This window comes from Mastomys coucha, unplaced genomic scaffold (genome assembly GCF_008632895.1).
Source record: "Mastomys coucha isolate ucsf_1 unplaced genomic scaffold, UCSF_Mcou_1 pScaffold3, whole genome shotgun sequence".
NCBI lineage: Eukaryota > Metazoa > Chordata > Mammalia > Rodentia > Muridae > Mastomys > Mastomys coucha.
This window is the reverse complement of record NW_022196909.1, coordinates 10,606,689-10,629,139: the sequence shown is the minus strand read 5'-3', so window position 1 is coordinate 10,629,139 and position 22,451 is coordinate 10,606,689. Positions and strand designations below refer to the sequence as shown.

Genomic DNA, 22,451 nt, shown 5'->3' with positions numbered 1-22,451 from the left:
AGTAAATAGATGACGTCAAACAGAGTCCTGTCACCATAGCAACAGGCCCCTCCAACCTTGAGCATTGCTTAGAAAGGGCCGAAATTCCAGCTCTGCCTCAACTCCCCCAGTGTGCTGAAGACACCAGTCGGGCCTGGGGCAGAGCCCTTGCCAAGCTCCCAAGAGTGTGGCTGCCAAAACAAACACACCTAGAAACCCAGGGGATCCTAGCCCTGCCCCGACGTAGAGAAAGGAGGGGCTGGAGGAGAGAGAGAGCGAGGGAATGTACCGTTATATATTTTTCCGAGGTTAGAAAGGAAACTTTCGAAAGCATTGCAGCGGCGGCTGTGAGATTTCTATCCCGAAGCAGGATAAATATAGAGCTTCCAAAATAAAAGACACAGGGGGTGTGCCCTGCCCACTTGGGCTGACTTAAGTGTGAGGTCATGGCCCCAGGCTGTGTAGGCCATTTGCCAGTGGGCCCCATCCTCTCACGGCTTTCTCCGTGTGCACAGCCAGTCAGAAAAGACAGCTCATTGGCTTCCAGGCCTGGTGATTCATGGACACAAGTTGGAAGGAGTTTTCACTCTTCGTAGTTCCGCTTCTTGCCTCCTCAGCTCGAAGCACCGATAAAACTCACACACAAAAGAAGGATGCGCCCTTAAGATCTCCTTTATCTCTTAGCTTGGACAGCTAAGACTGCGGAAGCCAAGACTGCGCGGGATGGGTCCCACTTGGGTACATGAACCCTGCTTGGAAATAACTAGAGTCTTTTCTTGTATGCCTAAAAGTACCTGAAGGGTACCCATGCTGTAAGATGTGTGTGATGCATCTCTGCTCTCTTCCTGGGAGAAGGTCTACCAGGTCTGAGGATGCTATGTGGGAGGCTTGGAGGTGAATTAGGGTACGAACTTCTTCCCTAAGAAGCAAGAGTGCCCACCGTTTTCTGCTTATGGGAAGCAATCATCTATTAGTCTGATTCTATGTGGGACATCTAGACATGCACACTCAGAGGCGCACGTGCACACAATCCCGCAAGTAGAGACAGGGCATTGAAAGACCAATGGGGTGAGAGGGTGAGGGGAAGGGTGGGCTGTGACTTTTCTTCACTGGAAGAAAAAGTTCTCCTGCAGGTCACGCTACCTCCAGTGACAGAAAAGGGACAGAGATTACTAGAAAGAAGTAGTCAAAGATAAGCAACCCACACCAGGAGCACCGCCTTGCCACCCCCGCCCTCTCGAACTCTGCCTGCTTGGCTCCTGCATCCTGGGGCCACTCTGACCGCCAGCACCCCCAGAGACCCCACGTCCCCGCGCGCCCGGCCCGCACGCACCTGGGGTCTGGCTGCCGGTGGCGGCGCAAAGCGCGCAGTACCAGGGCAGCAGGCAGCAGTGGAGCAGAGCGCGGAGCCGAGCCATGTGGCTGCGCGGGGACAGGGACCGCCAGGAGTCCGAGTCCCGGGACTGCCGGATCGCACAGCAGCCGGCAGCCTCCGGCCCTCCCCAGGCACAGCGCCCTCACTGCTGGCTCCGGCGGCGGCCGCTCAGTCAGCCCGCTCTGTCGCGAGCCGAAGGGACTCGGCGAGCCGGGCTAGGGGCGCGGGGCGGGTACACGGGCGGGGCGGGGCGCGCGGCTCGGGCGGGGGGCGCGGGCGCGGGCGCCGGGGGCGGGGGCGGGCCTGGCGAGCCACGGCGTGCGGCCCGGATCGGAAGTGCCACGCGGAGCCCGCGCAGGGGCTCCCGGCGTACGGGGTGATCGTCCCTTCAGACGCCAGAACTTTCCGGAGCTACGTCCTGAACCTCTTCCCATAGCCCGCTCCGCCCCGTTTGCAGGCTCTGTGACTACTCCAGAGCCACCGCACCCTGGAAGCGTCCCATTGAATTTTGAAGACGAGAATTTGGGAGCGCCCCCCAACCCCCATCCCCGTTAGGATGCCCAACTAGCGCCCGACCCCTTGGATCTTCCCACTTTGCAGATGATAGCGCCTTGGACCCTAGGGTATTTCTGCTGTCCTTGTGACCGCGATCAGGTCACAGCGATGTGAAGAACGGGGTCCCCGCAAGGCCTTATACAGCCCAACTGCCCATATGGAGATCCCAGCGCTGAGCGTTTCCTCATCTGTGGCATAGTTGTTAACCACAGCACACAAAAGACGAACAACCAGCCAGTCCGTCCACCCCGACACAGGACCGAGCACCGAAGGCTACAGTGCAGGGAACACAGCGTCCGTCCGCAGGCAGAGCAGATGCCGTCTTGGCAACACGTTGAGAACAGTTCCACAGTCAGGGCCCGGAGCCCAACGGAAAACCCCATGTTCTTGCTTCACTTTACAAGTATGTCCTTAATAATTTGAAATTAGCCTCGAATCCAAACTACTCACAGGTGGAAACTTAGAGATGGGAGGATTCTGGTTGGCTTCCCTATTTTTATTTTTGTTGTTGTGCTTAACTGCGGCTGTGGCTCTGAAAGGACGCTGAGGTTTGGGGAGGCCAGCTCATTTCTGAAGTCGGCTCAGAGAGTTGATACCCATTATACTCCAAGTAACATCGAAGCACTCGGTTAGAAAGGACACCAACCAACCACCAAATGAGTAACTATTAAGTCTTCTCTTAAAGACCCGCGAGGTTGTGACAAGGTGTGTGTGGGGGTGTGGGGGGACTGTGTGAAGCTGATGGGGCAGGAAGTGGATGGGTTGAAGGAGAGAGTCAAGGAGATGACCTGGCTTGTAGGTTCCAGAGGTTCAGCCCCGGAGCTCTGCCAATCTAAGTGATTCTAAGATAAGGACTTGCCTTCCGGGGGCCTCAGTCTTCCAAGCTGTAAATTGGGACCAGATGTGGCAAGTGACATAAGGATAGCTCACTTGCTCCCTACTGAGAAGATTCCTTCAGGAAGCCCAGGCGCCCTGGCCTCACTCCAGCTCCTCCTTCCCATCCCCAACAGAGCAGACCATGAAGAATAGACTGTAGCTTCGACCCCCAGAGTCTGAGTCATGAGCTGTGGGCTGGGGCCTTCCCTGGAGCCAGCTTTAGTAAAGAGAAATCAAAACCTCATCCCCTTTCTCTGCCCCCACCCCCTTTCCCTGGGGCTACAATGGTTGCTTGTGTTGGCCAAGGATTATGTGTCCAGGCCCTTCTCCACTGAGAAAGGCTTTGTTAGGGAGAGGGCATTGAGGACACAAGGTAAGGAAGCGGCTGGGTGGCCTTACTCCGGGAATGTGAACAGGGCCGTGTGAAGAAACCACTACTGTAGGCTGGAGACCCTCCTAGGAAGGCGAGTTCTGGGATTTCTCAGACGAATGCCTTTAGGACTTTGCACATGGGTGGAGAGGGCTGGTGGCACTCTCTGGGTAGTGGCCGTCCCAGCCTTATATCTAATGCTTCATTGCAGGTTCCAGGGCAGAGACTGCTAGAAGGTGTCATTTGTCCCCAGTCAGAGGAGATGGCTCATGTCCCAGTAAGCTTTGAGCCAGGTGAGAGAAGGCTGGAGAAGGGCCAGTGGATGAGGGAATAGGGCAATGACAGGGAGATGCCTGGGAGGAGGAGCCTAGGGAAGACAGAGAAGCCCAATGGAGAGAAGGACGTTGCCCTGTCTGGGAGGAGGGCCATGCACAGAGAGGAGGTGGACCTGCCTGTCTATAGGGAGTGTCCCACACGGAAGGAAAGGCGGCATTAGCTAGATGCTGTGGTCTAGTTATCCAAGAGGGGAGGGGGAAGGGGGAGATCCAGAACTGAAAAATTACACGGCAGCAGCAAAGGTAGGGAGGATCCAACAGAACAGACAGGCCAAGAGCGTGTGCCTGACCTCCAACCTGAGCTCCTCTGGACAGCCCAAATCCTGTAGCTGGGGGCTACAGGAAAGGGTCACCAGCTATTTCCTCTCGATCTTACCACAAGACAACCGAGGTCACACAACTGAGGATCAGTCGAGTCAGAACCCCCCAGCTGAGGTCCCTGCTGGCTGAGCTGAGAAAGAATAGCCCCTCACCAACCACCACTTCCTTCCTGCTGGCCTGCTTGTGGTCCCGGGGTGAAGATCAGGTGGCTCAAGGTTGAGACACAATGTATCTTTATTAGGCAGTTGCGGGTGTGCCCCCACCCACCCACACACCCAAGGGTATTAGTTTGAGACAGAGCTGACCTTGAGGCTGCGTTGTGGGTTGTCACAGCATGTATCCAGCAGGTGGCTGCTGTTTGCTGAGTATCAGCTGCTGTTACAGACTTTGACATATCTGATTACCAATGGGGAAGAGATGAGAAGCCGGGGACACAGAGAGAGGATTCTCCTCTTGGAGTTTTTGATATAACCAGTGGTCCTGAAATTCTCAAGAGAGGAAGAGAGTCCCACCAGAGCTCCGAGCAAACCTCTACTATCCACCTCAACCCCTTAGGGTAGCCTAAGGACCATCTGCATATCCGATTTTTGCATTACAACAGTAGCAGAATTTCAGTTATGTAGTAGCAACCGAAACAATTTTATGGTTGGGGCGGGGGGTCACCTCAACATGAGGAACTGTGTTAAAGGGTCTCGGCATTAGGACGGTTGAGAACCAGTGACCTAGACAATCAGGAAACTAGGCAGCTGGAGCCCCCAGGTGACCTCTAAATTCACAGAGCAGACGCGAACGACCATCCAAAATACAGCAGCATCTCCTTTCTAAGACACATTCAGACCCAGAACACAGCATACCTTTCCTGAAGGGCAGCACACCATATTTCTAAAAACAACTCTCAGTTCCCTAAGAATCTTCTCCAGCTGTACCCAAAAGAGACAGCCCTTCACATTGTGCGGCTTTCTCTCTCTCTCTCCCTCTCTCTCTCTCAATATTTATTTATTTATTTATTTTATGTATGTGAGGACACTGTAGCTGTCTTCAGACACACCAGAAGAGGGCATCGGATCCATGTGATTGCTGGGAATTGGACCCAGGAAGAGCAGTCGGTGCTCTTAGCCACCGCCGAGCCATCTCTCCAGCCCGTGCAGCTCTCTCTTACGTCAGACCTCCAAAGCCTTGGTCAGTCTTAGGATAACGACCCTTTGTTCGCCATCCCCCTGCCTCCACAGCCCTCCAGCCTAGCTCCTTGTGGGTACCATGCTCATCTGACCTCGGGGACCTTTGTAAAGCTCCCTCCTCTGTTTTGAGGAGCCTACCTTCTTTCTTCTAGTCGATTCTTGCTGCCCTCGGATGTCATCCTACGTGATTGTTAGATTCGTATCTGCTTTCTCCCATCCTCCACAGGAAGCAGGGGCCTGAAAGGATTTTTTTAAAAAACTCCTTGTGTCTTCAGCGGCCATCCCTGTGTTGGATACATAGGAGGCCCTCTCAAATACTAAATAATCAATAGGAGTCAGAGAAGGAAACATCCCATGGAGAATCTTAGGTGTCAGGTATTTCCCAGAGCACTCAGCCACTCCAGGGGAAATCTCAAGACATGTCTAGAAATGATGAGTCTGCCATGAAGGTGTCCAGAATCCACAGTGGGGCAGAGATGTCTTCCTGGATCCCTAACCTTAAAAGAGCATTGAAGCCGGGCGGTGGTGGCACATGCCTTTAATCCCAGCACTTGGGAGGCAGAGGCAGGCGGATTTCTGAGTTTGCGAGGCCAGCCTGGTCTACAGAGTGAGTTCCAGGGCAGCCAGGGCTACACAGAGAAACCCTGTCTCAAAAAACAAGCAAAACAAAACAAAAACAAAAGCAAAACAACAACAACAAAAAAAGCATTGAAAATTGAAACAGTTGTCATAGCTAACAGAGGACACACCAACCTCAGTCTCTTCAACAACCCCTTCCTGGTCAGACAGCTCAGACCAGAACCTTCATCTGGCAAACACCCACGCCCGGGGCTTGCAAGCACACTGACCACTGTAAGACGCCAGTCTCTTCAGGGTTAGTCAGTTCATTTTGTAGTCCTTTTTATTTTTCAACATGCCTTCCTGACAGCAACGGTAGCTGTGCTGACTAGATCTATGTCAAACTGACACAAACTGCCATCATCTGAGAGGAGGACATTTTAAGAAAATGGCTTCCATAAAATCGGGCTATAGGTAAGCCTATAGAACATTATCTTAATTAGCGATTGATGGGAGAGGGGCCACCCCCACTCTCTGGCATGGGATTCTGAGAATTGAGACTCAGGTTGTCAGGATCAGGGGCAAACACCTTTACCGGGCTACTCATCCTACCAGCCTGGTTTTGTTTTTGTTTTTGTTTTTGTTTTAATGAGAGGGTATTTCACTTCAAAAATAAAAGTCATCATTTGGTTACATGTAGCCTAACTGTTCTAGAGAAAGGAGCGGCGTGCTGTCTGCCGGCCTCTAGGGAGGAGGATGCCCACGTCCCAATCACAGACCTTCCTTACAGTTTCTGAGGTGGAAATCACAGAACCGGAGCTGGGAAAGACAGCTGTCCTTTCTGGCCTCCAGCCCACAGGGACATGGAGACTTCCTTTCTCCGCGCCCCTCAACACTGAGCAACCGCACCATGCAACGATTACACACGGGGTGCAAACAGCGTTGTTTCTAACTGACCTCATGGCTCAGCTGCTCTCGGGGATTGTGTCCGCCTTTCTGTAATGCAAGACAAGTCACTGTGGTTAGCTGAACCCGGCCTGAGTCTCCTAGATACGGACTTTAGAGCCTTGCCAAAAATGTGCGGAGGAAATGCTGGGGAGAACAAGGAGGAGGATGTGGAGAACGGCCACGAGGCACGATCTCTCCCCGTCCTCTGGATGCTCACGGGAGTTCTGCCTGGGGCCACTGGGGCTCCGCTATGCTCCAGGCCGCCGAAGCCTTGAACATTGGGATGGCTGAGGTCATGTACCCAGGATGCGTGGCAGGTCACAGGACTGCTGTTTCTTCTCAGTCTTAATTGGCCCCGTTTTTTTTTTTAAGGCTTTATTTAGTAGAGCTGTAATCCTTAAATCTGAGCAAGTAACAGAATCTCCTGTAGGACACAGGTTACTGGGTTCGTTCCCTCCGTTTCTGATCCAGCAGGTTCTGGGGTGGGGCCTGAGAATCTGCATTCTGACTAAAGCGCAGGAGGAGGCAGTTCTGGCCAGTGAGGTTCCTTTTTTGACTATCACTGGCTTTAACCTCTGCTAGATCCCCGTTCTCCCATAGTGGGAGGGGAAATTTCAAACTTTTCACCCTCTTCATTTTGGCTAAAAGTGGTCCTGGTGGGGAGCTGGGGGTAGACTTGTGTTATCTTTGTTTGGTTGGGTTTTGTTTCTGGTGTGTGTGTGTGTGAGTGTGTGTGAGTGTGTATGTGTGTGTGCGTGCGTGCTCGCGCATGCCTTGTTCCTCTGCAATGCTGGGCACAGAACCAGGGTCTCACAGATGCTAAGCAAATGGTCTACCCATGAGCTACAATCTCAACCCAGTTGGGCAGAAAGATGCTCTAAAGCTACTGGACAGGGAGCCCAGAGACTTAGGGTGGTAGATGCTCTAAATGACCTCACTGTATGGTTTTGACAAGTTACCTGTCCTCAATGGGTCTCCATCTGTGCCCCTGTAAAATAAGCAATTGACAGTTTCCTGTAGCTACGATTGTCTCAGGTAATGAAACAATGTGACTGAAGCAACTTCCTAGGGGAGGAAAGTGTTAAACTGGAACCATTGTAGTCCATCACTGAAGGAAGTCAGGACAGGAACTCAAACAGGGCAGGAACCTGGAAATAGGGACTGAGGCAGAGGCCATGGGGGGTGCTGCTTACTGGCTTGCCCCCTTGTTCAGCCTTCCTTATAGAAATATACATGTACATGGAACCTATACACACACACACACACACACACACACACACACACACACTAAATAAATGAATAGATAGATAGGTAGATAGATAGATAGATAGATAGATAGATAGATAGAAACTAAATATATATATATATATCGGGGCTGGAGAGATGGCTCAGAGGTTAAGAGCACTAACTGCTCTTTTGAAGGTCCTGAGTTCAATTCCCAGCAACCACATGGTGGCTCACAACCATCCATGATGAGATCTGACTCCCTCTTCCGGTGTGTCTGAAGACAGCTACAGTACTTACATATAATAAATAAATAAATAAATAAATATATCTAAAAGCAAGCCTGATGAATCCGCCACCTAAAAGAATTACTCACCATGGAACCAGCCTACGTGTCCATCAGCAGGCGAACGCTAAAAATAAGATGTGGTTCATATACACCACGGAGGGAAGTCCACAGAACCACGAAGAGGGCAGTCATGTCATTTCTAGGAACTCTAAAGGAACTGGGGGTCACCATAAAGAGGAAAATAAATCAGACTCAGAGAGACGAGTGTCAAGAGTCCTCCCCATTGTCGATCCCAGGTTTCACATAGGTGCATTAAACCATTTACATGTGTTCTTAAGTTCTCCTTCCTCACTGCCATACTAGATGCTTAGTCTCAGCTTCAGGCTTGTCCCCTCTTAGTCTCAAAATGACTGCACTGTGCCCGATGCCACAATGGCCAGGCTTCCATGGGAGAGGGGATGCTTTCTTATTGATTCTTTTGCCTTATTACTCTGATATGCAAACTCATGGAAATGAAGGTAGAGTGGTTTGAAGACCTCCCGCTATTTTCCCATTACCCAAGTTTAGACCAGTATTAATTACATCAGTGCTAGCCCTCCCTCCACACCCAAGTTATTAAAGCAAACCCTTGCATCGACTCTGATTCAGCACCCAGAGCTAACAGACGACACCTCTTGCTCCTTGAAAAACAAAACCAGGGCTGGGGACTGGCTTAGTCAGTAAAATGTTTGCCCCCCCTCACACACACACATACACACACACACACACACACACACACACACACACACACGCATGAAAACCTGAGATTGATCACCAGCACCCATGGTGAACAGGGGTCGTGGTGGTAATCGATTATAAATCACTTGGTAATTCCAAGGTTGAAACAGGAGAGACAGGCAGTCCCCCTGAATCAGTAAGCCCCAGGTACCAGAAAAAGAGATTCTGTCTCAAAACCCAAGGTGAATGGCTCTTTAGGAATGACACCAGAGGTTGACTTCTGGCCTCCACATGGCCACACAAACACACACAAATAAAAATTTCAGAACACAATAACAAAGCAAAACAAAACCAAAAAGCACCATGTGTTTGGCATACCCAACAATAGCAACAATAATTCCTCAAAAATCATTGTTCACATTCTCTCAGTTAGCACACACACACACACACACACACACACACACACACACACACACAGACACACTGTGCTTGTCTTGATTTTGCCGTGTAGTTGAGCCCAGAGCCCCATAAATGCTAGACAAGCACTCTTGCTAGAAGCTGTAGCCACAGACCTTGACCTCAAGTATCTGCTTCTTCGGTTTTGTTTGAGATAGGGTCTCACAGAGCCCAGGCAATCCTTGAACGTAGTATGGAACCAAGGATGACTTTGAACTTCTCTTCTTCCTGCCTCTACCTCCCGAGTCCTGGGATTATTGGAGTGTACCACCATGACTATTCTGTGAGGTGCTAGCATGGAACCCAGAGCTTTGTAGCAATGAGACTAGAAATCCCACTGGCTGGCTGTCGAGAAAGGCCAGTGGCCATGCTTTGGTGGTATACATGTTTAATATCAGTGCTCAGGGAGCAGAGGCAGGCTGGTCTCTGTGTGTTCAAGGTCAGGAACTTGCTATCTAGACCAGGCTGACCAGGACTAAACAGAGAGATTTTGTATGAAGAAAGGAGAGGAAGGGGAAATGGGAGGAAAAGGAAGCATAGAGGTCCACCGGCATCTGTCCTAAAGCACGTGAGGACCAGAGAGCAGAACCCATCAGATGGAATGACACTGGGGTCTCAACTTCCACTTTAGTCTTAGAAACCGAAAACCCTGTGTGACCGAGAAGCCCCTCCCTGAGGCAACCAGGCTAGAGGTGACATTTGGTCATTTCCAGGATGACCTGCCCCTGTCAAGCTGAGTCACACAGAGACCTGGAAATTCTCGCTTTCGGTTTGGTCAGAGCCTTTGCAAACCTCATCTCAAAATGTCAGAGGTTCCAAGTTGTTACTCATATGTCTTTTAAGGGGCAAGCATGCCTACTCAAATCCTATACATGAATGAGGACAGCGATCCACTCTGCTCCCCATTTATATACGTAATAGAAAGGCAGTTTCGATGACTTGAATGGGTACCTGCTTGGGGCATAGCAAGAGGTAGATAGATAGCCAGTCAGGCAGTGGTGGTGCACGCCTTTAATCCCAGCACTTGAGAGACAGAGGCAGGCGGATTTCTGAGTTTGAGGCCAGTCTGGTCTACAGAGTGAGTTCCAGGACAGCCAGGGCTACACAGAGAAACCCTGCCTCGAAAAACAAAACAAAACAAAAAAACAAAACAAAAACACTGATTGCTACAACATTCCTATTGTGGTCTGGAAAGACATATATACTTCTCAGAACTATTGGTTTTGTCTTTTTTTTTTTTTTTTTTTTTTTTTTTTGAGATAGGGGTCTCCCTGTGTAGCCCAGGTTAGCCTTGAATTTAAGCTCCTTCTAGCTAGCTCATCCTGGGATAACAGACATGCAGAGCTCGACTAGCTCGAAGCCCAATTTCTTATGTTTTTCTTCCTTCTTCGCTCTTGTCTAGGCTGGCTTGAAGACTCCTGGGCTCCTCCTGACATCCTCCTGCCTCAGCTTCCCAGGAAGCACCACCACATGCAAGTCTCTTACATTTCTGGTTTGTTTTCTTGCTGCTGTTTCTTTGGTATATGTTTTTATTACAATTTTCATTTTTTTCCCCCTGTATAAAGAGCCCAGGGGCCAGGCAGTGGTGGCGCACGCCTTTAATCCCAGCACTTGGGAGGCAGAGGCAGGCGGATTTCTGAGTTCAAGGCCAGCCTGGTCTACAGAGTGAGTTCCAGGACAGCCAGGGCTACACAGAGAAACCCTGTCTCAAAAGAAAACAAAAAACAAAAAACAAAAACAAACAAACAAAAGAGCCCAGAGTTTTGCCTACACTAATTAAGCACAGTGCAATCTCCAGTCCTCTTCCTCTTTTATTTATTATTTTAATATTTATGACTATTAGTTCTTTATATCATTGTAAATATTTTTATATTATTTTATATTATTACATTATATATTTGTTATCATATTACTATTATTTTACAGTTCTTTACATATGTGGAGGGGAGTACCACAGTACATACATGGAGGCCAGAGGACAAAGGACCGCTTGCAGGAGTTAGATCGCTCCTTCTATGTACAGACCTCTTCTTCTGTGCCCTGGGACTGAACTCAGGTCTTCAGTCTTAGCAGCAAGCTCTTTCACCCACTGAGCAGTCTCTCCACCTCATCTCCTACACATTTCTTAAGGGCAAAGCCAATTCGTTGCTCACATCCAGTCTCATCGGGCTTGGGCACACACAAAGCTCTCAATAAACGTGTACCACATTGCGATCCCCTGCCCCCTCAGCAGACCTCCTCCCTGGGAGAGCAGGCTCCCCAGGGGGCTGAGAATTTCCCAGAGACTTAGAACTCAGTGCCACTTGCATATGGAAATGAATTAGGTTAGAATAGAAAACAACTCCATCTGCACTAGGGTGGGGCTGCGAAGGCCAGGCCAATGGCAGGGCTACCCAACTAAACTGCATTCCCAAGAAAGCCACCAATGTCACTGCTGGTGGCCCCAGACTTGAGAAAGAAGGTTCCCAGGAGAGACCTGTGGCATGACTTCAGTGTAAAATGTCTTTTGCAGTTTCGTGTGTTTGAACATTTGGTCCCCAGCTGGTGACATTATTCGGGGAGGATTCGGGATCTGTCAGGAGTTAGTTAGAATGTAGGTGTAGAAAGGGGATCCCTACAGGGCGGACTATGGTGAGGTCTCTACCCTGCTCACTTCCTGTCTTGTCCCTGCTTCCTGGTCGCCAGTGACGTGGGAAATGGGTCTGGGTGTTCCGCGTTCTCCCCCCCTTACGTTCCCTGCTATGACGGATGTGGTCCTCAAACTGTGAGCCAATAAGGCCTTCCTCCTGGGAACTGCTTTTTAGCAGATATTTGCCACAGCAGCAAGAGCATTGATCCACAGCATTATAACAATGATAATGATTGCTGGAAGCGAAGGCTGCTGTGAGAGACTGGGCTCAGCTGGGCCGGGTGCTCTGTGATCCCAGCACTTGGGAGACAGAGGCAGAAGGAGTAAGAGTTCAAGGCTGGGGGCTGGAGAGAGGGCTCAGTGCTTAAGAGCACTGACTGCTCTTCCAGAGATTCCTGAGTTCTATCCCCAGCCACCACATGGTGGCTCACAACCATCTGTAATGGGATCCGATGCGCTCTTCTGATGTGTCTGAAGACAGCGACAGTATACTCATATAAATGAAATAAATAAATCTTTAAAAAAAAAAAAAAAGAGTTCAAGGCTATACCAGGCTTCCAACAAGATCCAGTCTCAAAAACAATTTAAAATAGTAAGGTAAATGTATTATTTGCTGTTTATGTATTTATTTATTTTTCACAAAAGCCAAGAATATGCTGTAAATCAGCCACGGATAATATCATCCGATGGGTTAAAAATTATATTGCAGGGCTTGGAGAGATGGCTCAGTAGTTAAAAGCACTAGCTGTTCTTCCAGGGGTCCTGAGTTCAATTCCCACCGATCACATGGTGGCTCACAACCATCTGTAATGGGATCTGACGCCCTCTTCTGATGTGTTTGAAGACAGCTACAGTGTTCTCATATCCATTAAATAAAAATTCCAAAAAAGAAAAAGAAAAAATATATTTCTGTCTTTTCCATGGTGACAAAGATGGTGCCCTCATTTCAGAAACAAGGCCACCTGAGGTCCAGAGAAGCTTACAGACCCAATGTAAGGGCCCACAGCTAGACCTGGTAGTGCTGCAACTTGGAGCTGCTCCTCAGACTCCAAGGGCCGCCGCCATCATCTCCACACTCCTGTCAGGTTTACAAGCGCTCGAACTGTCATTCCTCGTCAAACTGTGACCATCCCGGCAGGGAAAGAAGTTCCTTCTTAGAGGGCATGGTCTGCCACCATATCGGATCTGGACTACGCAGCAGTTGGATTTCACAGGACACCATGGACCAGTGCCATGTGAGAAGTGGGCCCAGCAGCCAGACTGGAAGGTGAGCAGGGCTGTCAGCCACCAGAAAAGAGCCTTAAGAACTCAGGGTAAGGGACCCATTGGCTTCCCTGACAGCTAACAGGACACCCGGGGTGGCCACTATTAGTCAGTTGCTCTTTAAATAAGTCCAAGCAGCTGAGCCCAGCTGGGTCCTCCAGCAGCCCCAGCGTTTGGCTGCCAGGCCTTGCTTTTCTGGCAAGATCCCCAGGTCATTTAGCCAAGTCAGCACTGGGAAGCTGCGAGGTGGTGGGGTGGGAACCGGGTCATAAGTTCCTCCCAGGGCCCCTGACTAAGTCACCAGCTGGCTACTTTAGGGCGAGTGGGGCCGAGCAGGCGCCTTGGGTGGGGCTCTCTGCACAGAGCCCCGGAGAGATGAGGTCCTCAGAGAGCGAAGTGCACCGGAGAATCAAAGTACAGTGGGAAGACCCAAATCCGGATGGAGCTAAAAACTGACCTCTAGGTTGTATGTTGCAAGACGCAAAGCGAGCAGCCTGAGCTAAGCAGTCCCTCAGCCCCACTGCAACTGGCCAAGAGGAGCTTCCTCTGGCTCAGAAGGGCTGACCTCAGCTGAGCTTTCCAAAATAGAGATAGGTAGGGTATCCAGCCCCCAATGACCAGGGAGCAGCGAGGGATGTTGTCTCTCCGCGAGCCAGGCAACCCATGATCTCACACTTCGCACTGACCAGGTGAAGAAAAAAAGACTCAAACAATCCCATTCCTGGACATTGTCTTTTGATGCAAAAGGTGCATGCTATAAGTGTTCACAAACCCAAACCCTAAGACCCAGTTTGGGTTTTGAGTCTCAGGATGAAATGTCCGTAGCTGAGGTCTGGTGATCGATCTCTCTGGGAGAGGTATCACTCTGTTTTGGGGGTTCAGCAGCCCTCTGACCACCCGGGGCTCAGTCTTAACAGTCCTGAGCTCTCTCTCCATCAGCTCTGGTGTTCATTGCTAGGGGAGGCAAACTCCTCGGCTGATTCGAGGGGAGCAAGCTGCTACCCTTTCAATGGCTGGGAAAGTCTTTCTGTTTCGGCTAGAGACTCTTTGGAAAAACTTACAAGGAACCGCCAAGGTCACTAAAGTCACTATGACTCATTCTTTTTAGGCAACCTGAAATAAACTTGGCTTAGTTCAGGACTGAACTGAGCATGCCCAGAGGCGTTCATAGCTGCCATATTTCCTTTCTGAACACATGGTCTAGGATTTGCAACCGAGCACACCCAGGAATGTGTCCAGCCATCTCTCCTGTTGGAACATGGACCGCTGGGATTTTTAAACTGAGCATGCGCAGAAGTCTGCCTGCCCCTGCATTTGCTCTCTTAACGCGGACATGTATAGAATCCCTGGTATTTCCCTTTCTTCCCAGGGGCATGGCTCTGTAAATAACTCAGTGCACTCTTTAGTTGCTGCAAGCGATAAACCGATCCCCATTAGCTCCGGAAATGAGCTTTTCAGCTTTGTGTTCACTGAGATACAAGTCTACTGGGCTCACATCCACCACCCCGCGTCTGCTTGAGAGAGAGTAAAGAACAGATAGGGTGGCTCTCGACAGTTGTTCACCTCTTTAATCCCAGCATTTAGAGGCTGAGGCAGGTGGATCTCTGAATGTTACAAGCTAGCCATGGCTACATAGTGAGTCCATCTTTAAAAAACAAGGGAGGGGAGCAAAGTAACATTAGAGCAGGTGGCTTCCATCCCATCTCCTGCCTGACAGCATCATTGCGGGGGCAGGAGGCGGGGCCGGGAGTGGAGGGCGGGGGCGGGGTGGGGGGAAGGACCCTTATTCCTAACTTGTCACTACCAACCAGCTGAGCTTCCCTTTTTTTCATCCTTCCCCAAAGAGATTTTAGATGTCTGGGTCTTGCTTCTCCCTGCTCCCATTTCTTTTAGGCAAACCGGAATGGTTAGCAGTGGCTGATCAGGGATGGGCTGTGGATGGTTTGGATCTTATGAAAAACAATTGAGAAATGTTAACAAGAAGATTCTGATAAAGAAGCAAGCAGCCCTTGAACTAAGTTTAAGGCCTGAGTCTCAGCAGTTGGACGCAGAGGTAGGCAATCCATGTGAGTCTGAGGCCAGCCTGCTCTGCAAAGCCAGGTCCAGGTCATCCAGGACTCCACAATGAGACTCCTTCTAAAAATAAAATAAAATAGCATCCTACCAAACGCAGACAGCTCTGTTTTAAAGATAGAAGGTACTATACTATAAATAACTTCAAGGCCACAAGTCTGAAATTTTCTACAAAAAATGTCATTTGCCAAAACTGATACTGGGGAGGGGGAGGGTAGATGAAGAAAAACAAAAGAGAAAGAGAGACAGAAAGAAAGAAAGAGAGAAAGAAAGAAAGGAGAAAAGAGAGAGAAAAAAGAAAGAAGAAAGGAAAGGAGAGGAGAGGAAAGGAAAGGAAAGGAAAGCCAAGTTGTGCTATAAATATTGAAAGTCTGGACTCACCTGTAAGAACAGAGTCCTTGGCTTCTCTAGGGAGCAGAAAAGGGCAAATGATTCTCCAGCTTCTTCATAGGAGCCAGGGAGACAGAGCAGATGTGCAGGGTGCACAGAACAGGCATCTGAGCTTCAAAACCCTGGACAGAACAAGAGCCAGAGAGAAGGAACTCCAGGGTAAAGCACAACCACCGCACCCGAGCTTTTGGATAGAGTTTGCAAAAGGGATACACTGTTACTCTTCATGGGTGCGATTTACTCCTGGGTATCTATAAAAAGCTGCAAGCAGGCTCAGACATCCCCTACACACTCTGTATAGACTCTGTATAGATTCTACCTGAGCCTATTCCTGATGCTGCAACAGAAGACCTCAGACTGGTGTCTTAGGCCATTCTCTCCATTGCTATAGCACAGTACCTGACACTAGGTCATTTATAAAGAATGGAGGTTCCTTCGGCTCACTGTTCTAAAGCCATGGTGTCAGCGTCCGTGAATGCCTTTATTTTGCTGCGACATTACCTGGTAGAGGGTGTCCCATAGCAAGGCACAGAACTTCAGTTGTCTGATCTCTCTTTCTCCCTCTTTGTTTTTTTTTTTGGAGGGGGGTGGGGGGTTCAAGACAGGGTTTCTCTGTGTAGCCCTGGCTCCTGGAACTCACTCTGTAGACCAGGCTGGCCTCAAACTCAGAAATCCACCTGCCTCTGCCTCCCAAGTGCTGGGATTAAAGGTGTGCTCCACCACTGACCAGCCCTTTCTCCCTCTTTTAAACACTTAGAACATACTGGCCTTGAATGTACAATCTAGCTGAAGATGACCTTGAATTGAGATCTTTTTTATTTTTGAAGATTTATTTATTTATTACATGTAAGTACACTGTAGCTGTCTTCAGACACCCCAGAAGAGGGCATCGGATCCCATTACAGGTGGTTGTGAGCCACCATGTAGTTGCTGGGATTTGAACTCAGGACCTCCGGAAGAGCAGTCAGTGCTCTTAACCGCTGAGCCACCTCTCCAGCCCCCATGACTTTGAAGACTATGCTTTTAACTCATGGATTCTGGGAAACTGTGGCAAGCAGGTAATTTATAAATAATGCCATGTACTTCCCACGGTTACTTAGACTAGGACATCTGAGAATGCCTGGTAAGGGTTTACTCTTTGTTTTGTAGAAAGCACATTGCCACAATGTCTTTGCACATACAGAGACTGGAAGGAGAAAAGGACACATCAGACCCCTTAAAAGCCCTTTCAGAAGAACTCTAATCCTGTATTCCTCCTATAGTCCCACCACTGGCCACTACCAAGTTGGGAAGTAAGGTTTATTGTGAACTTTGGAGGGACACAAACTTTCAGATCACAGCTAGTATCTGAGGGCTTTTGTTTGTTTCTCTCTTTGTTTAATCAAGAGTAATTCTCTCTCTCTCTCTCTCTCTCTCTCTCTCTCTCTCTCTCTCTCTCTCTCATGCACACACACACACTTGGTCAACCACGTATAAAGGTACAATGATGAGCATCTTTCTTACACACAAGTTACCTCCAAGAGACCAGAGGTCTAAATGTAAGAGCTGGGCTGGACTGTAAAACAGTCAGAAGAATTTTCATGATCTTGGGTCCTTCAGAGCCAGAACATCAGAACTATTAGCAATGGAAGAAAAATGATAAATTGTACTTGGTCAAAAAGAAAATGGTCCTGATGACACAGACCTGTAATCCCAGCTACTTGTGAATCTGGAGCAGGAGGATCGCAAGTACAAGGCTTGCCTGAGCAATAACGTGAGTTCAAAGCCAGCTTAGGAGCTGGAGAGATGGTTCAGGGGTTAAGATCACTGACCTCTCTCCCAGAGGACCTGGGTTCCATTCCCAGCACACACATGGCAGCTCACAACTGTAACTCCAGCCCCAGGGGATATATATATATATGTGTGTGTGTGTGTGTGTTTTGCCTGCCTGTATCTCTGTGCACTGTGTGCATATAGTACCTGCACCCTCACAAATCTGTATAAAGGAAAGAAAGATCAACTAGGAGGCTGAGGACATACATAGCTTGGGGAAGAGCTCTTGCCCAGGCTGTGAGAAGTCCTGGCTTCAACTCCCAGGACTGCAAAAAGGAAAGGAGGGAGGGAGGCAGAGAAGACAGGAAAGGAAAGAAGCTGACGAAAAGATGACTCAGAATAGGAATATTTGCGAACCATGTGTTCGGAGCCGGGCTGATTCCAAGGCTTCCTCAGACAAACGGATGGAGGAAGAAAAGGAATACTCACTCCGTCTAGGTCCTTACCCAGAGACAGACCTGGCAAGGCCAGCCTGAGGCTGCAGCAGGACCTCAAAGGAAGTAAGATTTTGGTTCCTGGCAACCTGGCTGTAACTCCTAGAAGAGACTGGGTCTATCAGTGTGCTCAGTGTGTAGTCGTGGATTTAAGATGCCCTGTGTCCCTTTGTGCAGCATTGATCAGCTTCTTGCTGACTTCATCCCAGTGTGTGATAGCTTTAAGCTGACACTTCTCATTTCTCCCTACCAACCATAGATAAGATGCTGTGCTTCTCAATAACCTGACTTGGCATAAGGCAAAGCTTGTGCAAGACCTTCTGTAGCACAAGCCTTTTAATCCCAGCACTCAGGAAGCAAAGGAAAGTATATCTCTGAGTTCGAGGCCAGCCTGGTCTACAGAGTGAGTTCTGGGACACCCAAGGCTACACAGAGAAACCCTGTCTTGGAAAACAGAAACGAAACAAAACAAAACAAAAGACCTTCTGATCCCAGACTCTGCCATCTTCTTTATTTTCTGATCTCCTGGTCTTTCCGCTCAGGAACCTGTCACTGAAGAACAAGCTGCTGGTCCTGGTCAACTATTTGTCTGAGAAGAGCCTAGAATCCAACCATATAAAGAACTACCTATTACAGCTCAATTTAAAAATAATAACTCAGTTAGGAACTGGGCAAAGGATTTGAAAGTTTTCCAAAGAATATGAACAAATAGTCCATGAACACTTGCAAAAGTATACATCTCTTAAATTATCATCATTATTATTATTATTATTATTATTTACTACTACTACTACTACTACTACTAATAATAATAATAATAATAGACAACTACTGCCAGGTGCTGGTGGTGCATGCCTTTAATCCCAGCACTTGAGAGGCAGAGGCAGGCGGATTTCTGAGTTCGAGGCCACCCTGGTCTACAGGGTGAGTTCTCTAGACACTCAGGGCTATCCAGAGAAACCCTGTCTTGGAAAAAAGAAAAGACATAACTGCTCATAGATGTGGTGGGGGAGGTTTATTTGAGATAAAAGGGAGAGCAGAGCCAGAGGTGGACACATCCAGGGTGGACATGACCAGACTGAGCTGGGCCATGTGGTAAGAAGGGGAGGGGAACAGGCAAGGAAGAGAGGTGAACTGGGCCCAGCCTCGAGACCCAAAAGGATAGCCAGATAACCAAAATGGTTGGATTATATAGGGAAGGGCAACTGGGAGAAGGACAGCCTAGGCCCCGAGTGGAGAATTCAGGGTAGTGGGCAGTGTGGTATGCCAACCAGGAAGGCCCTGTGAAGTAGTGGCCGAGGGATGCTGGGAGAAACTGGCCACCAGGTCCATTTTGATGTGTTAAATAGGATTTCTGTGTTGGGAGTGGGGGTGGAAGGGCAGAGGCTGGGACCTAACATTAGCCATTAGGGAAATCTAAATAGAAAGCCCGGTAATCATATCTGCTAGGGTACCACAATCAAACAATCGTAAGGGTGGTGTCTATGTTAGGGTCTTACTGCTGTGAGCAGACACCATGACCAAGACAAGTCTTATAAGGACAGCGTTTAATTGGGGCTGGCTCACAGGTTCAGAGGTTCAGTCCATTATCAAGGTGGGAACATGGCAGCGTCCAGGCAGGCATGGTGCAGGAGGAGCTGAGAGTTCTACATCTTCATCTGAAGGCTGCTAGTAGAAGACTAGCAGTGTCCAGGCAGCTAGAATGAGGGTCTTAAAGCCCACACCCACAGTGACACACCTACTCCAACAAGGCCACACCTCCAAATAGTGCCCTTCCCTGGGCCAAGCATAATATACAAACCATAACAGGTGTGGAAAAGCTGGAGTCCTCACACACTGCTGGTGGGGATGTAAAATGCTTCAACCGCTTGGGAAAACAGTTCCTACAAGAATAAAATGGAGCTGGGTGATGATGACGCACACCTTTAGTCCCAGTGCTCGGGAGGCAGAGGCTGGCAGATCTCTGTGGGTTCAAGGCCAGCCTGGTCTACAGAGTGAGTTCCAGGACAGCCAGAGATACATAGTGAGACCCTGTCTCAATAAACAAACAAATGAACAAACAAACAAACAAACAAATAAAATGGAAGTTACCACTGAACAGCCAGGGCTACATAGTGAGACCCTGTCTCTCTCTCTCAAACAATCAATCAATCAATCAATCAAATGGAAGTTACTACGTAACCCTGCCATTCTACTCCTAGCTATAAACCAAACGAAATAATGATGTACGTTCGCATAAAGAAATGTATACAGAAGTGTTCCTAGCAGATTGTTCGTGATATGACCATCAACTGATGCATATACAAACAAATGTGGTATGCCCACATGATCGTACACTATTCAGCCATAGAAAAGCTGGCTCTTGCTACAACATTCATGAGCCTTACTTAAAACTACTGGTCAACACATGCTCCACTATGTTCATTGCAGCCTTATTTATAGTAGCCAGAAGCTGGAAAGAACCCAGATGTCCCTCCACAGAGGAATGGATACAGAAAATGTGGTAGATTTGCACAATGGAGTACTACTCAGCTATTAAAAACAATGACTTCATGAAATTCTCAGGCAAATGGATGGGACTAGAAAATACCATCCTGAGTGAGGTAACCCAATCACAAAAGAACACATATGGTATGCACTCGCTGATAAGTGGATATTAGCCCATAAGCTCCAAATACACAAGATACAATTCGCAGACCATATGAAGCTCAAGAAGGAAGACCAAAGTGTGGATACTTTGGAGGAAGGAGGAACAAAATACTCACGGGAGCAAATATGGAGACAAAGAGTGGAACAGAGACTGAAGGAAAGGCCATCCAGAGACTGCACCACCCGGGGATCCATCCCATATACAGTCTCCAAACCCAGTCACTATTGTGGATGCAAACAAGTGCTTGCTGACAGCTCCTGATACAGCTGTCTCCTGAGAGGCTCTGACAGCCTGACAATGACAAAGCAGCCTTATTGCAGCCAGTCATTGGACTGATCATGGGGTCCCCAGTAGAGGAGTTAGGGGAAGGACTGAAGGAGCTGAAGGGGGTTGCAACCCCATAGGGAGAACAACAATATCAACCAACCAGATGCCCCCAGAGCTCCAAAGGTCTAAACCACCAACCAAAGAGTACACGTGGAGGGACCCATGGCTCCAGCTGCATATGTAGCAGAGAATGGCCTTGTTGGGCATCGGTAGGAGGAGAGACCCTTGGTCCTGTGAAGGCTCGATACCTCAGTGCATGGGAATGCCAGAGCAGGGAGGCAGGGATGGGTGGGGGCCTTGGGGAACACCCTCATAGAAGCAGGAGGAGGGGAGATTGGATAGGGGGATTCTGGGAGGGGAGGGGAACCAGGAGATACCACTTGAAATATAAATACAGAAAATATCCAATTTAAAAAAAAAACTACTGGTCAAAATAAGGCAGACAGAAACAGTCATATTGCATGATTTCATTTATGTGAAAATAAATGTTTTAGTTAGGTTTCTATGGCTGTGATTAAAAAGACCACGGCTGAAGCAGCTTGGGGAGGAAAGGGTATACTTGGTTTATGTATCCAGAGTCACAGTTCTTTGAGGGAAATCAAGGCATGAAGTCAAGGGAGGAGCCTGGAGCTGAAGCAGAGACCGTGGTGGGGAATGCTGCTCACTGGCTTGCTCCTCGTGGCTTGTTCAGCCTGATCTTCTACTACAACTCGGGACCACCTGTCCAAGAATGTCAACCCCCAAAGTGGGCTAAACCCTCCCATATTGATCATGAACTGAGAGAAAGCACTGAGACTTGTCTATAAGGACTCTAATGCCCGCATTTCCTCCACTGAGGTTTACCTTCTCAGATATCCCCAGTCTGTATCAAGCTGTCAAAGATAACAAGACCAGGTAGGTAAGAAAATAGGAAAATCCAGAGACATAAACCAGGTTAGTGTTAAGGGGAAATGAGCTATGGCTGCCAGTGAGCACAGGCTTTCTTTTTGAGAGTGGTAGAAATAGTCTGTGGTGATGGATGAACATGGCAAAACCCGTGTGGTCAAATACTTTCAGTGGGTGTGTGCAGGGCAGGTGAATTACACCTCAGCACATCTTTCTGAGGACAAACTGTTGGTGCACACTTCAACTCTTGAGTTTCAACTGACAAGACAACTTTCCTCGAATAGTCAAGCCCAGAGCTGTCAGAAACATTGGCTTCATCATAGATCTCTACTGGGCGCCCCCAGTGGAAACCTTGGAAATACACATCTTACCATTTGCTAGAAGAATTCGTCTTTTAAAAGAATATATATAACTTACTCTTATGTCATATTCATGGGTGTTTTGCCTGAATGCATGTCTGCATGAGGTGTCAGAAAGATCTGGAACTAGAGTTTCAAACAGGTGAGAGCTGCCATGTGGGTGCTGAGGATTGTACCCTGGTCCTCTGGAAGAGCAGTCAGTGTTCTTAACCACCAAGCCATCTCTCCAGCCCTTGCTAGAAGGCGTCTTAAGAAGACAAAGGTTTCCTTGTGATTATGGTGTGGGGGACGGGGGGAGGGGCCAAGTGATGGAGATGGTGATAGTGATGGTGTTGGGTGATTATAATCTGATAGTGATAGAGGTGCTGGGATTATGGCATGGCAATATGATGATGGTGAAGATACTGGTGACATGAGGGAGATGGGGCAGATGGTGGTGATGCCAGCC

At 48.8% G+C, this 22,451-nt stretch overlaps 1 protein-coding gene across 5 annotated transcripts in view; it reads right to left on the bottom strand.

Moving 5' to 3' along the window:
- Adamts14 (ADAM metallopeptidase with thrombospondin type 1 motif 14) overlaps positions 1–1,580 on the bottom strand; it is an 85,488-nt gene extending 83,908 nt beyond the window's left edge. For 4 of the 5 annotated variants that reach the window (XR_004112361.1, XM_031347872.1, XM_031347875.1 and 1 more), the window contains exon 1: positions 1,313–1,567. Coding sequence is in view for 4 of the 5 variants with exons in the window: in XM_031347872.1 (XP_031203732.1) it covers positions 1,313–1,397 (85 nt within the window). In the remaining variant the exon portion in view is untranslated. Of the gene's footprint in view, positions 1–1,312 lie in introns of all 5 variants that reach the window. The other variant, XM_031347873.1, reaches the window with a different exon arrangement.
- Positions 1,581–22,451: the final 20,871 nt, after the last annotated feature.